The 12,599-nt window shown below is 15.5% G+C and overlaps 2 protein-coding genes across 2 annotated transcripts; both read right to left on the bottom strand.

Moving 5' to 3' along the window:
- Positions 1 to 1,009: 1,009 nt before the first annotated feature.
- Positions 1,010 to 1,757, bottom strand: NTF2 (nuclear transport factor 2, putative; the record flags this gene model as incomplete). Its single annotated transcript, XM_028671837.1, has 3 exons — positions 1,010 to 1,044; positions 1,268 to 1,530; positions 1,678 to 1,757. 3 exons carry the CDS (start codon positions 1,755 to 1,757, stop codon positions 1,010 to 1,012), a joined length of 378 nt encoding a protein of 125 aa, XP_028528450.1.
- Positions 1,758 to 4,041: 2,284 nt separating this feature from the next.
- On the bottom strand, positions 4,042 to 12,463 carry PGAL8A_00284000 (conserved Plasmodium protein, unknown function; the record flags this gene model as incomplete). The annotated part of the gene is made up of 5 exons (XM_028671838.1): positions 4,042 to 9,160; positions 9,591 to 11,257; positions 11,371 to 11,837; positions 12,038 to 12,217; positions 12,355 to 12,463. 5 exons carry the CDS (start codon positions 12,461 to 12,463, stop codon positions 4,042 to 4,044), a joined length of 7,542 nt encoding a protein of 2,513 aa, XP_028528451.1.
- Between the last annotated feature and the right edge of the window lie 136 nt (positions 12,464 to 12,599).

The following is a 12,599-nucleotide window of genomic DNA, read 5'->3' on the forward strand; positions in this document are numbered from 1 at the left end:
TTTTTTTTTTTTTTTTTTTTGTAGAATTCAATATAAATATGAATTTATTATATTAATGGGAAAAAAAAAAAAAAAAATTAAGAGAAAACAAAATAAAATACACCGATAATAAAATAAATTAAAAACCTTTCTATGCTACTAGATATGTAAGAATTTCTCAAATATCAATATTTTTTTAAATGTAAAATAAAAACTAAATTTTTAAAATTAAATTAAAATTTGATAATTTATCTCACCTTAACAAAATAATTGATAAAATATAAATTTAAGAATATGATACTAAAATTGTTATCGTGTTATCATATCTTATAAGAAAAATTTTCTGAAATATATATGTAACTTAACAGTGCTTTATAAAAAAAAGTGGAAATTCTAATTTTTTGAGACTATTCATGATTTAAAAGAAAAAAATAAAATTGATACTCTTTACATATGTATATAATTTTTAACTGTTTTCTCTAAAAACCATTTTAATTAAAAAAAAAAAAAATTAGCTTCATTATTATTTTATATATATTTTATATAAATTTAAAATATATATTTTCCTTTTTAAACATCCCATTACAAATAAAAAAAAAAATCTGTTATTTTTCAGAGATGATAATTTTAAAGCTATGTAATTCAGAGATTTTTTCTTCTTAATATAATATTTTTTACTACTTATAATTGAAAAAAAAAAAGTATTATTTAAACATATTTAAAATGATTTAAAGAAGAATACATTAAATAAATATATATATATATATATATATATATATATTGAAATTATATTTTTTTTTATTAATAAAATAAGGTGCTATAACTGTCGACTGTTCTTAAGTTATATCTTCTTCTTAATAAAAATAAAGTTCAATAAAGTATATAACAACCATAAATTGAATAAATAAAAAAAAAAAAAAAATTATTAAAATAAACAATCATTTTTAAATTATTTTTGTCGATTGAAAAAAAAAATGAAATAAAATTAAACCTAATATTTATCTCTTCCTTTATCCAGTATATTTTGTGCTTAACTAATGCAAAATCTAAATAAATCATTAAAAACTATGAAAAAAAAAAAAAAAATTATGTATATAAATATATATGTAAAATAGTAATAATAATGAATAAAATTATAAATATTGTTAATAAAAAAAAAAAAAAAATCTTGAAAAATTGCATAAAAAAAATAATAATAAAAGATGATACTAATATAGAATTGCATATATGAGTGAATTAATATAAAGATAAAAAATAAAAAAAATAGAAATTCAAAATAATATCTTACTGAAATATCCTCCACTAGGTAATGGGCATAAATGAAATGTTCTACAAAATTTCAATGGTTTATTTTCTTCAATAATTATATCACCACAAACTAAAATCAAAATTCCATTGTTTGGTGTTGGTTGAATATCTAAACTTAAACATTTATGTACTACCGTTTGAGGTAACTTATTTAGTCGTTCTATTATTTGATTGGTTCCTCTACATTGATCATTCTCAAAACTCATCATACTAATGTCTTTATATAAGGCTGCAAGTTCATTTCTAAATATAAAGAAAATATGTTATATATATATATATATAAATATGTTTATATATTAATGTATATATTTAATCCTTTTAATTTATATAAAGTCATAAGTAAATGTTCTTTCAATTTTATATTTAAATTTTATTTAATTTTTTTTAAACCTTCCAGTATTAAAACATTGAAAATAATGATTTACAAATTCTTTTCCTATTTCTTCAAACTGAGGATTTAGCATATCCATTTTAAAAAAAAAAATAAGAAAAATTGGTACGTATAAATATAAATATTAAAATTGTTACAGGTGATAAAAAAATAATAAAAATTTTGAATTTAAAGTTGTAATTGATATGCTTTTCTTTATTTTGCAAAATTTTTTTTTATATTTCTATTTTTTTAAGTTAAAAAAAAATGCTCTTTTTTAAATTTTTAACATATCATCTACTGAATAGCATATTTTTATTTAGATTATTATTTTTGAGAAAATATGAAAATACATAAAAAAAAAAAAAAAAAAAATGAAATAAAAAACATATCAATATATATGCATTAATTATTTATGGTTTAAATATATATCAAGTGTAAAAAAAAAAAAACATTTCAAGATTAATTAAACTCAAAGAGAATAATAATAAGTAAATATTATTGAGTGCATAATGTTCATTAAAAAAAACATATGCATATATATATATATAAAAATTTCTTCATATTTATTATTTTAAAACGCTTATATAAATTTTTTATCTTTCTATATAAGAATTTATTCTTACTTTTTATATAACATCCGTATCACTAAAATATATTAAAGGATATGAAAAAGGTTAAAAAAAAAAATAAAATAGTGAGAAATTTCAAGTATTAGTTAAATTTAAATTTATAATTCAAAAAAAAAAAAGAAATTTTTTAAGTATTCTTGTAAGTGTTAAAAAAAATAATTGACACAAATTTAAATCATTCAATTTTTATTTTTTATTATCTCTTAATATTCAATTATTTTTGATAAATATTTTATAAAACAGGTTACACTTTAAATATGATAAAATATTTATTTATAAAATATAAACAGCCTTATTTAATTATATGTAAAGAAAAATAATATAAATATATTTTTCTTTATTTTTTTTACAATTATATTTAAAAAAAAAGTAAACTATATATTTATATATAATTATTAGTTATTAAAAAGAACAATTTACAGATATATTAGTATACACATTAATGAGCTTGTGATATTAAAAATTTCTGTTAAACTCTTATATTTTTCATCTTTTATTATAACAAGAAACTGATAATTTTTTAGAATTATGTTGTTACATAACGTAAATATAATTCCAATTGAAATAAATATTGTTTAATTTAAAAGTTGTCAATAAAATATCTTTATAATTTAGTTTGTTTTTTCGAAATATATTTATAAAAAGTTAAAATATCTATATGTATTTATAGTTTACTTTTCATTGTTTTTTTTTTTTTTTTAATATTTTTTTTATATTCTTTTAATAAAATCATAAAACATTAACGTCTATATAATACTTATGAATGAAAATGTTGAATAACAATGGTTATCAATGAATTCATATTTTTTAATTTCTTAATTCTTTTTTCATAATAATTACTAAAGTAATTATCTCTGTATTTTATAAAATATAATAATTTTTTTTGAATTAACAAAATGTTTTATTTTTTTTTTTGATAATTTTAATATATACTAGGCATAAATGTTAGTAGAAGAAAAAAAAAAAAATAGAAGGATAACTTCATTTACAAAAATTAATTAAAACAAAATGAAAAAAAATTAAAATATATATATAAAGAAATGAACTAAAAATTAATATAAATTTTAAAGGAATAACAATATCAATAAGAGTAACAATTAGTAACATTAATAACAATACAAGAATGGAATAGAATATATTCCGAATTTTAACAAAAATGAAAAAAAAAAAAAAAAAAAAAAAATTAAAATATATAAATTAATAAGAATACTAAAAATACTAAAACAATATTTTCATTAAATAATATTTAGATACTATAAAAATCAATCTATTTTTTATCAATTCAAAAAATTTAAAATATTTTAGCTTTAATAGATTTATTATAAATATACGTTTATATATATAAAGGATACATTTAAAAAAAAATCAGAGATAAATATTTGTGTTTTTAATAACAAAATACCAAATATGTTTATTATCCTTTTTCTTTATAAATTCTATGGTGATACGTAATAATTATGCTGTTAAAAAAAAATTTTATATAAATTATTTTTAAAGCAAATCAATAATTTAGATTTTTATTTATATTTAATTTATCTGGAAATCACAATTTAAATTATTATATTTATTAATATTTTATGAAATTTTATTGTAGCAAGTAAATTTAAAAATAATAAAAGTTGACTATTTTCATTATACTTAGTAATTCTAAAGTGTTGAACAAAAAATTTCATCAGATTATAAAAAAAGGATAAAATGTTATTTCATTTATTTTTTTAGTTTTAATTTTATTAAATTTTTTCATCACTTCATTTAATTTTTATTTAAAATAAAAAGAAAATAAGATGGAATGTATAAAAATAGTTTTTCTTTTTTTTTATTCTTTACTCTTTTACCTTTATTAATATATTCTTTTTCACAAATATTATAAATATTAAATGCATCTAAATAGTTAATATTTGTATGATGTAAATTAATATCATTCATTTCTATAAAAACATTATTGTGAACATAATATGAAATATTTTCTATATTTAGTTTGCTTTTTTGTAATTTTTTTAGAATTTTAATTTGAAGTTCTGTTATTTTTTTAAAAAACTTTTTTTTTAGCCTTTTAAAGTGTTTTTCATTGAAAGATTGATTTCTATTAAAAAAATTTTGCGTTATTTCTGAATATTCAGTAAAATATTTTATTTTGTCAGATGATTCAAAATTTTTAACAAATAATAAATCGTTCTTATTAACAATTGAAAAATTATTATTTTTATCATTTAGTATATTAAAATTTTCTAATGTACAATAAGGCAAAATTGGATTACATAAAAGTTTATCTTCATAACCGTTTTTTCTCAAAAATGTTTTATTTAAATGTATCAACTCACTTTTAGTTTTATAATTCTGCGATACACAAACATCATTGCTTAATATTTTATCAAATTGTATTAAATGATTTTCATAAATATAAGAATTCATTATATTTATATTATTAAAGTAAAAAAGAAAATTATCTTTATATATTTTTTTTTTTTCTTCTACACTTTTTGTAACATATTCTTTTAAGTAATAGTTTAAGAAAAGAAAAATATTTTTTTGAGAATAGAGATTTGCAAAATGGTAATCATCATCAAACTTCTCATTCTTATATAAATATTTATTGTATATATTACTATTATTATAATATCTTATTATTATATTAAAAAGGAAATAAAAAAAGTAATTTTTATATGGATGATTTTTATTTAAGTTAACAATTGAAAAAGAATTATTTCTGCTAGCTATTTTAAAAACATTTTTTTTTTTAAGTGTGTATAAGGGAACATAATAAAAAAAATATTTTCTTATATTACTTAAAAACCTCTTTTTATAATATTCTGAATGTATTATAGTTGGTCTATATCCTTTAGTTAAATATAATACACTTTTGCTAAAATTCTCTACTGATTTATCCCAAGTATATGGGCGTAAATAATCAATAATTTTAAAAGCAATTTGAAAATTAGAAATATCTATGTGTATAAGTAGGGAATAATCCATTATATCTAGTGATGACAAAAAATTCGTGTCATTCTTTAATGAATCAATTAAATATTTGTAATCATTATACTCCAAATTAATTATCTTGGCTTTAATAAAGTCTTTAAAGTTATCATCAAATAAAACATAATAATTTCTTAATGTGTTATAATTATCTATTGTAAAATGATTGTACTTTTCTAAAGAGTTTGAACTTTCAAAATTTTTATTATTATACATTACTTTATATAATAAATCATACGTTTCTTCATTTGTACTACTATGTTTAATTTTATAATTATTTAAATTTTCTTTATTTAAAATTTGCTCTTTTTTTTTTGATAAAAAATGTAAGGAATATTTGGTGTCATATAGGTATTTTCTTTTAAGATTATTTTTAAATTTACATTTGTTATTTTTTTTTTTTTTTAATTTTAATATTCTTTGATTCACGGATAGATAAATTTTTATATTTTGTATTATTTCTTTCAAAAAATTATTATTTTCTTTTTGAGATTTTTTATTCAATTCAATTTTTCTTTTACCTATTTTTAGTTTACTCCATTTAGATTTTTCTTTAGTATCAGAAATATTTTTTTTTAACCTTAGATTTGTTATAGGTTTTTTTAGTGACTTTATATGTGAACAGTTCCCGTTTAATATCTTTCTTTTATATCTTTTATAAAATTTATTCATCTTTTCTTCATTTTTATTACTATTATAATTCTTTTTTTGCTCTCTATTTATCTGTTCATTTATGTCATTTGAATATTTTTTATTGTTTCTATTTTTTTTTTTCCTATCTGAACCTTCTTCATTAAATTCAGTTGTATATAATTCCTTCTTTTTGTTTTTTTTATTTTCTTTTTTTTTCTTTAATTTACTTGATCTAGATAATAAAGGAAAATCTAAACTATTTTTTTTATATTTGTTTTTATACTCTTCAATTTGATTGGCAGTGGATTTGTGGTTTTTTTTTTTTTTTTTTTCTTTTTGTATATATTCTGTGAAATATTTTAAATTCATAGATTTATCAGATAACTCATCACTTGATAAATATTCCTCCTCTTTTATTTTAGTTGCATTTAATGAAATATTTTCACTGTTTTCAAAAAAAGAGGAATTTCTATTATTTTGTATAAGTAAATTTTGTAAATTTTTTTTTTTTCTTGCACCTTTTATATCAAAAATTAAAATCTTTGCATTTATATTGTTAATCCTAACATTTTCTAGAATTATGTAGGTTTTTACTGTTTTTTTGTTTTTTTTCTTTATTTCTATTTGAAATAAACCATACATAAAACACAACAAGGATTTTTTAAATTTGAAAAAAATATCTGAAAATTGTTGAAAGAACTCTTTGAATTTAGTAACAAAAGATTTAAATTCATGTCTATTTATTTCTTTTATAATATACTTACCGTCATAAGTTTTTATAAAATTCTTCTTTTTATAATCAAAATTTATGTGATTACTTTTTTTTAGAGATCTTAAAAAATTTATTTCTTTTTCGAATAAAAATTTTCTTAAATAAAAAAACTGCAAAGGAAAATAAACATACACACATATGTTATTACTTAGAAGAACTGTGATAATATCATTATTTTTACAATTTAAAAAATCTTTCATATTATCATCACAAAAATTATTGTGTAAGTTATTTATACATTTATTTAAATATTTTTCAATATCATTATAATGTATCATATATGGAAATTTCTTTTTTTTATTACAAAACATATCTTGTCTTAATATTTTTTTACAGTTATTTGATATATTATTTCCTTTACATATTATTTCCTTTTCTTTTTCATAAATTTCTTTTAATTTCTTTTTATAATTTTCTGATATTAATGAATGGAATATCACATTTGATGTATCATTTGGTTTAAATATAAATAGAGAATTTTTTTTTTTTTTTTTTTCTGTTTTTTTATTATTTAAACTTTTTTTTTCTTCTTTTATTATTTTTGATATATGCATATAAAAAGACTTGTTATTTTCATTTTCATAATCCTCCTTATTTGTAAAATCTATATTTTTTTTTCTTCTATAATTCTCTATATTATATATATAGCTTTTTTCATTTATATATAACTTAGATATATCATATTCTGAAGAAAAATAAAAAAATTTATTTTTCTCTTTTTTTATTTTATTGAAATTTGCATGATATGAAGGGTTTAAATGAGAATAGTTTTCTTCGTTTATACATACTAATTTACATTTTTTTTTTTTTTTTTTGTTTCCTGTTCTTTTTCTTTTTCTTTTTTCTTTTGTATAATAATCAAAAATAAAAAATTTTAATTTTTTATTTATATTTTTTGTAAAATTTAGGTATTTCAGTTTTTCTTTACTTCTTATCTTATCAATTTTTTCAATATTTTTTTGAATTTCTATATTTATTTTTTCTAATATCATTATATAATATGAAAAGAAAATTTCTATCTCTAATGAGAAATTTTTTCTTTTTAAATTTATAACACCATAAAAATAGAAGTTAATTAATATTTTAATCAAGTACTTTTCATAATGCCTAATTATATTCCTCAATTTTTTAAATAACAAAAATTCCTTTATTAAATTATTTTTTTTTTTGCTATAATCTTCTAAATTAATAGTATTATTATATAATTTAGAATTAGCTAAATTAGTATCAAAATTGAATATATCTTTTGAATTTATTTTTATATATTTATAGTTTATTTCAACAGTATCATTATTTATTTCTTCATTGATCTTATTCTCAAATTTTTCTTGGTTAACTTCATTTATATATATATTCATTTGATGAGAATTTGAGCTTAAATTTTCATTTATTATTACTTCTTTACTCTCTCTATATTCTTTACACGTTAAATCTTCCATGTTACATTGATTATTATTATTATTTTTTTTTAAATCTCCCTTTGTTGATAAAAAATTATCATCTATAAAGCATATTGTTCTATTATTTAGAATATACGTTATTTCATTTATTTTCATAAAAATATTTTTATTTAGTAAATCAATAAGAAAACTAATTAAAGAATAAAAATTATAAAATATTCTTTTTATAATAAATAGAGAATTAAAGAACACTAGTGTAGGGAAGTTAGAAATTTTTATATATTTACATTTTTTACATTTATTTTTAAAATACAGAGGTGAATATGGATTATGATAATTCTCTTTTTTAATTTTTTTATTTGATTTCATATATAAATGTTTATTTTTTGATCGATAATACTTAATTGCATAATTATAGATAAAAAATTTCAAAGTAGAATACATTGGTAACATTGAGTTATTAAAACTTGGAAAATTTTCTATAACACTATTAAGATTAAAACTTGAATAATTTTTTTTTTTTTTTTTTTTTTTTAAATTATATCCTCTAGTAAAGCATTTACATGGAAAATAATAAAAAATATTACTTTGTATAATATTTTTTATATTTCTTTTAATATAATTTTTCAGTTTTTTTTCTACTTTTTTTTTATTTAAGTAATTTAAATTTGTCTTTTTATTGTGAGTATTATCATTATTTATCATCCTTTCATTACTAGATTTATTCATATGTATTTTCTTAAATTTTCCAATACTCTTGTAAATATTATTATTATACACCTGAAAATTTATTTTAATATTTTTAAAATATAATACATAACTATTATATTCAGCATTGTGATTACAACATCTATTTATATAGTTATCTGAATGTATGATGCATAATAAGAACTCACTGAAAGAAAAATTCAAATTCATATTTTTTTCATTTACATAATTACATTTGTTACAAATAATATTTAAAATTATGTTATCTTCTGAATTTTCATTTTTTTCTTTTTTAATTGTAATTAATATTTTTTTCAAAAAAATTTGGATACACATCTGATGATAACATAAATAATTTCTACATAAATCAAATGGACATTTTCTACAAAAAAAAAAAAAAAAAAATAAAAATAAATAAATAAATCAATAAATCAATATAAAAATAATAAGATTATTATAAATATATAATTATATAAAAATCAAATAGGAAAAGAAAAGTAACATTTAAATTTTAATATATGAATTAAACAAATTACAAAAAGATATTTAAATAAATAATTTTTATTTAATTTTTTTTTTTTTTTTTTTTTTTTTNNNAAAAAAAAAAAAAAAAAAAAATAAAAATAAATAAATAAATCAATAAATCAATATAAAAATAATAAGATTATTATAAATATATAATTATATAAAAATCAAATAGGAAAAGAAAAGTAACATTTAAATTTTAATATATGAATTAAACAAATTACAAAAAGATATTTAAATAAATAATTTTTATTTAATTTTTTTTTTTTTTTTTTTTTTTTTCTTACAGTTTAAAGCTTAAAGAATGCATAATATATATAAATTGTTGTATTGTAATATCATAAATATATTTATAATTGAAAAAAAAATTGTAAAACAATTTTATACTATTATTTTTTTGATTATCAAACAAATATATATTTATATTATTATATATATTTTTTATAAACAAATAATTGGGACAAATAAAGTAAATTATCATTTCTATATTTTTAGAAGATTGAAAATCATAAGAATAATATAAAATATTTTCTACAATAATTTTTTCTACTTTTTCATTCATTTTATATTCTACTGTTATTTGATCATTAGGAGGAATATGATTACTTAAAAGATTTATACCATTTAAAATATTCTGATCATTTATTAGAATACTTTGATGGTTATAGTGTAAATAAGTATTATTAATTATTTTTAAATAGTAAAATATATATTCATAGCTACTTTCATAATTTTGCATAAAATTATTGAAAAAAAAAAAATTTACAATATCTATTATTTTATTTTTTTCTGATGTAAAAAAACAATATTCATAATTATTGTATATCTGTTCCTTAATAATTTTGTTTGCATTTATTAACTTATGTAAAATATTTATTCTTTCATGTGTTAAGGGACTCTTAATATTTATTAAATGAAACAAATTTGACATTAAATTTATTGGGGTAATTTTTTTTTTTGTGGGATAAATAAAAAAAAATGAAGATAAAATTAAGGAATTCAAATCATTGTAACTTTTATGATATATTAAATTTGTATTTATATTTTCATCAGATAAAGATATAAGAGTTCTATCTAAATAATTATTCAAATAAATTTGTTTATAAATATGAAAACTTAAAAATATAATAAATTTTAGTATCTTCTTAACTTTTTTAATTATGACTATATTTTTAAGATGATTTATTAATAAATTTTTTTTATTTTCATTTTTTTCTTTTCCTGAAAAGCTTATTTTCTTTTCTTTATTTATAAAAAAGTAATCTATTATATAATCGTCGTTTTTATTTTTATAATAAACATTTATAAAATTATTTAAAATATTTTCTTTTTCAACTTCTCTTTTAAAATAATCATCAAAAATTGTCGTATTTTTCATATTATTTTTTAAGCTACTTTCCTTAACAGTTAAATAATCAGATTTCTCATTTTTTTTTATTAACACATTTTCATTAATTTCTTTCTTTCCAAAAATACATACAGTTAAAAATTTATTATTACAACAAAGAAAAATATTTTTTACATTTTTTTTATATTTTTGAATTTTGAAATAATTAGCATTAGCTACATAACCATTATCAAAATTTAGAAAATTTTCATAATTTAAAATTTGTATACGTAAAAGATTTGATAAACGATTCATATTTTTTTTTTTTATACTAGTGAAAAAATATATTTTTTTATTAATTAATAATTTTTTTATGTAAAAATCTAATTCTCCATGTACTAAAATTATATTCAAAAATCTATTAGACAACTTTTTCCATAAAAAATAATTATAATTGTAACTATAATAATTCTCTAATTTTTCATATTTTATTTTTTTTTCTGTATCTAATAATAATATCTTTGGATTCTCAATTTCTAAATCATTAAAATATATAGAACAATTACTGAATACTAAACCATTTATGTAAAAACTATTTCCTATTTTTTTATACGGAAAACATTTTATCTAAATAAAAAAAAAATATACATATATATACATATATATATATATACATACAAATTATCTTTTAATTTTTATATTATTCTTTATTTCTTTTTATTTTTTTTAAATTTAATTACTTTTATATTATTTAGAATGTCATACCCATAGCTATGATAATATTTTGATATTTCATTTATGATATTTAAAATATTAATATATATGTCCTTTTTAATTCTATAATAATTAAGTTGATTTAAAATTATTTTATAAAAATATTTGTTTAATTGTATATTTGTTTTTAATGAAAAATTTATACTACTATGGTATATATTTTTATTCTCCTTTTCAAAAAAATTAAAAAAGGGATTAAATTTTTCTTCTAATATGAAGCTTTTTTCTTTATTAACATTTTGCTGTAAAATGGTATCTATATGAAAATCTTCTCTGTTACATTTTTTTTTTTTGAAATATTTCTCCTTAACATTTTCAAATATTATTTTATTTTTTTTTTCATTCTTTATTTCTTCATAATAACAGTTATATATTTTTTCACTTTTTTTTATGATATTTATATAAAATTTATTGTTATTTATTAAACTATAATCTGAGTTAAATGTATAAATAAAAAAAACACAGTATATATAAAATTGTTATATATATAATAAGTAACAAAATTTTTTTATATTAAAATTATTTAAATAGATATATATATATATATATATATAACAATTATTATTTTATTATATATTTTTTTACTTATATATTCTATGTATACATTATATTATTAAAAAAATTTATTATTACCTTTTGCTTTTATTTCATTTTTAATTGGATTTGAAGTAAATTCACTACACTTTCTTATATTAAAATTGGAATTATTATTTTTACCATTTTTTTTGCTTACAATTGTTTGTAATTCTTTATGAACATCTCTCTTTATTTCTATATTTCCAAGTTGATTAGACAAATTAGTGTTCCTAATTTCTTTAAAAAAAAAATAAATAAATAAAATTAACAAAAAATTTTTATTTTTTTTATAAATATATATTTTTATTTTCTTTCTTTTTTTTTTTTTTTTTTTTTTTTATAATTTAAATCAATTTATATTCAATGATGTATACCATTAAAAAGGGGATAATTAAAAATCCATTCAAATATTTTTTGAGAAGTATTCAATTGCTTTGAATTATTTTGAAAACTTACATATTTCTCTGAGAAATTTTTTTCCATAATTACTCCACATATTTCAAATCATTGAAAAAAAAAAATATTCATTTTCCATTATTATTTTTTTTTTTTTTTAAAATTTTCCTTAAATTTTTTTTATTTTTTTTTTTTTTTTTTTTTTTTTTGCCTTCATATAATT

This window comes from Plasmodium gallinaceum (genome assembly GCF_900005855.1).
Source record: "Plasmodium gallinaceum strain 8A genome assembly, contig: PGAL8A_v1_87, whole genome shotgun sequence".
Classification (NCBI taxonomy): domain Eukaryota; phylum Apicomplexa; class Aconoidasida; order Haemosporida; family Plasmodiidae; genus Plasmodium; species Plasmodium gallinaceum.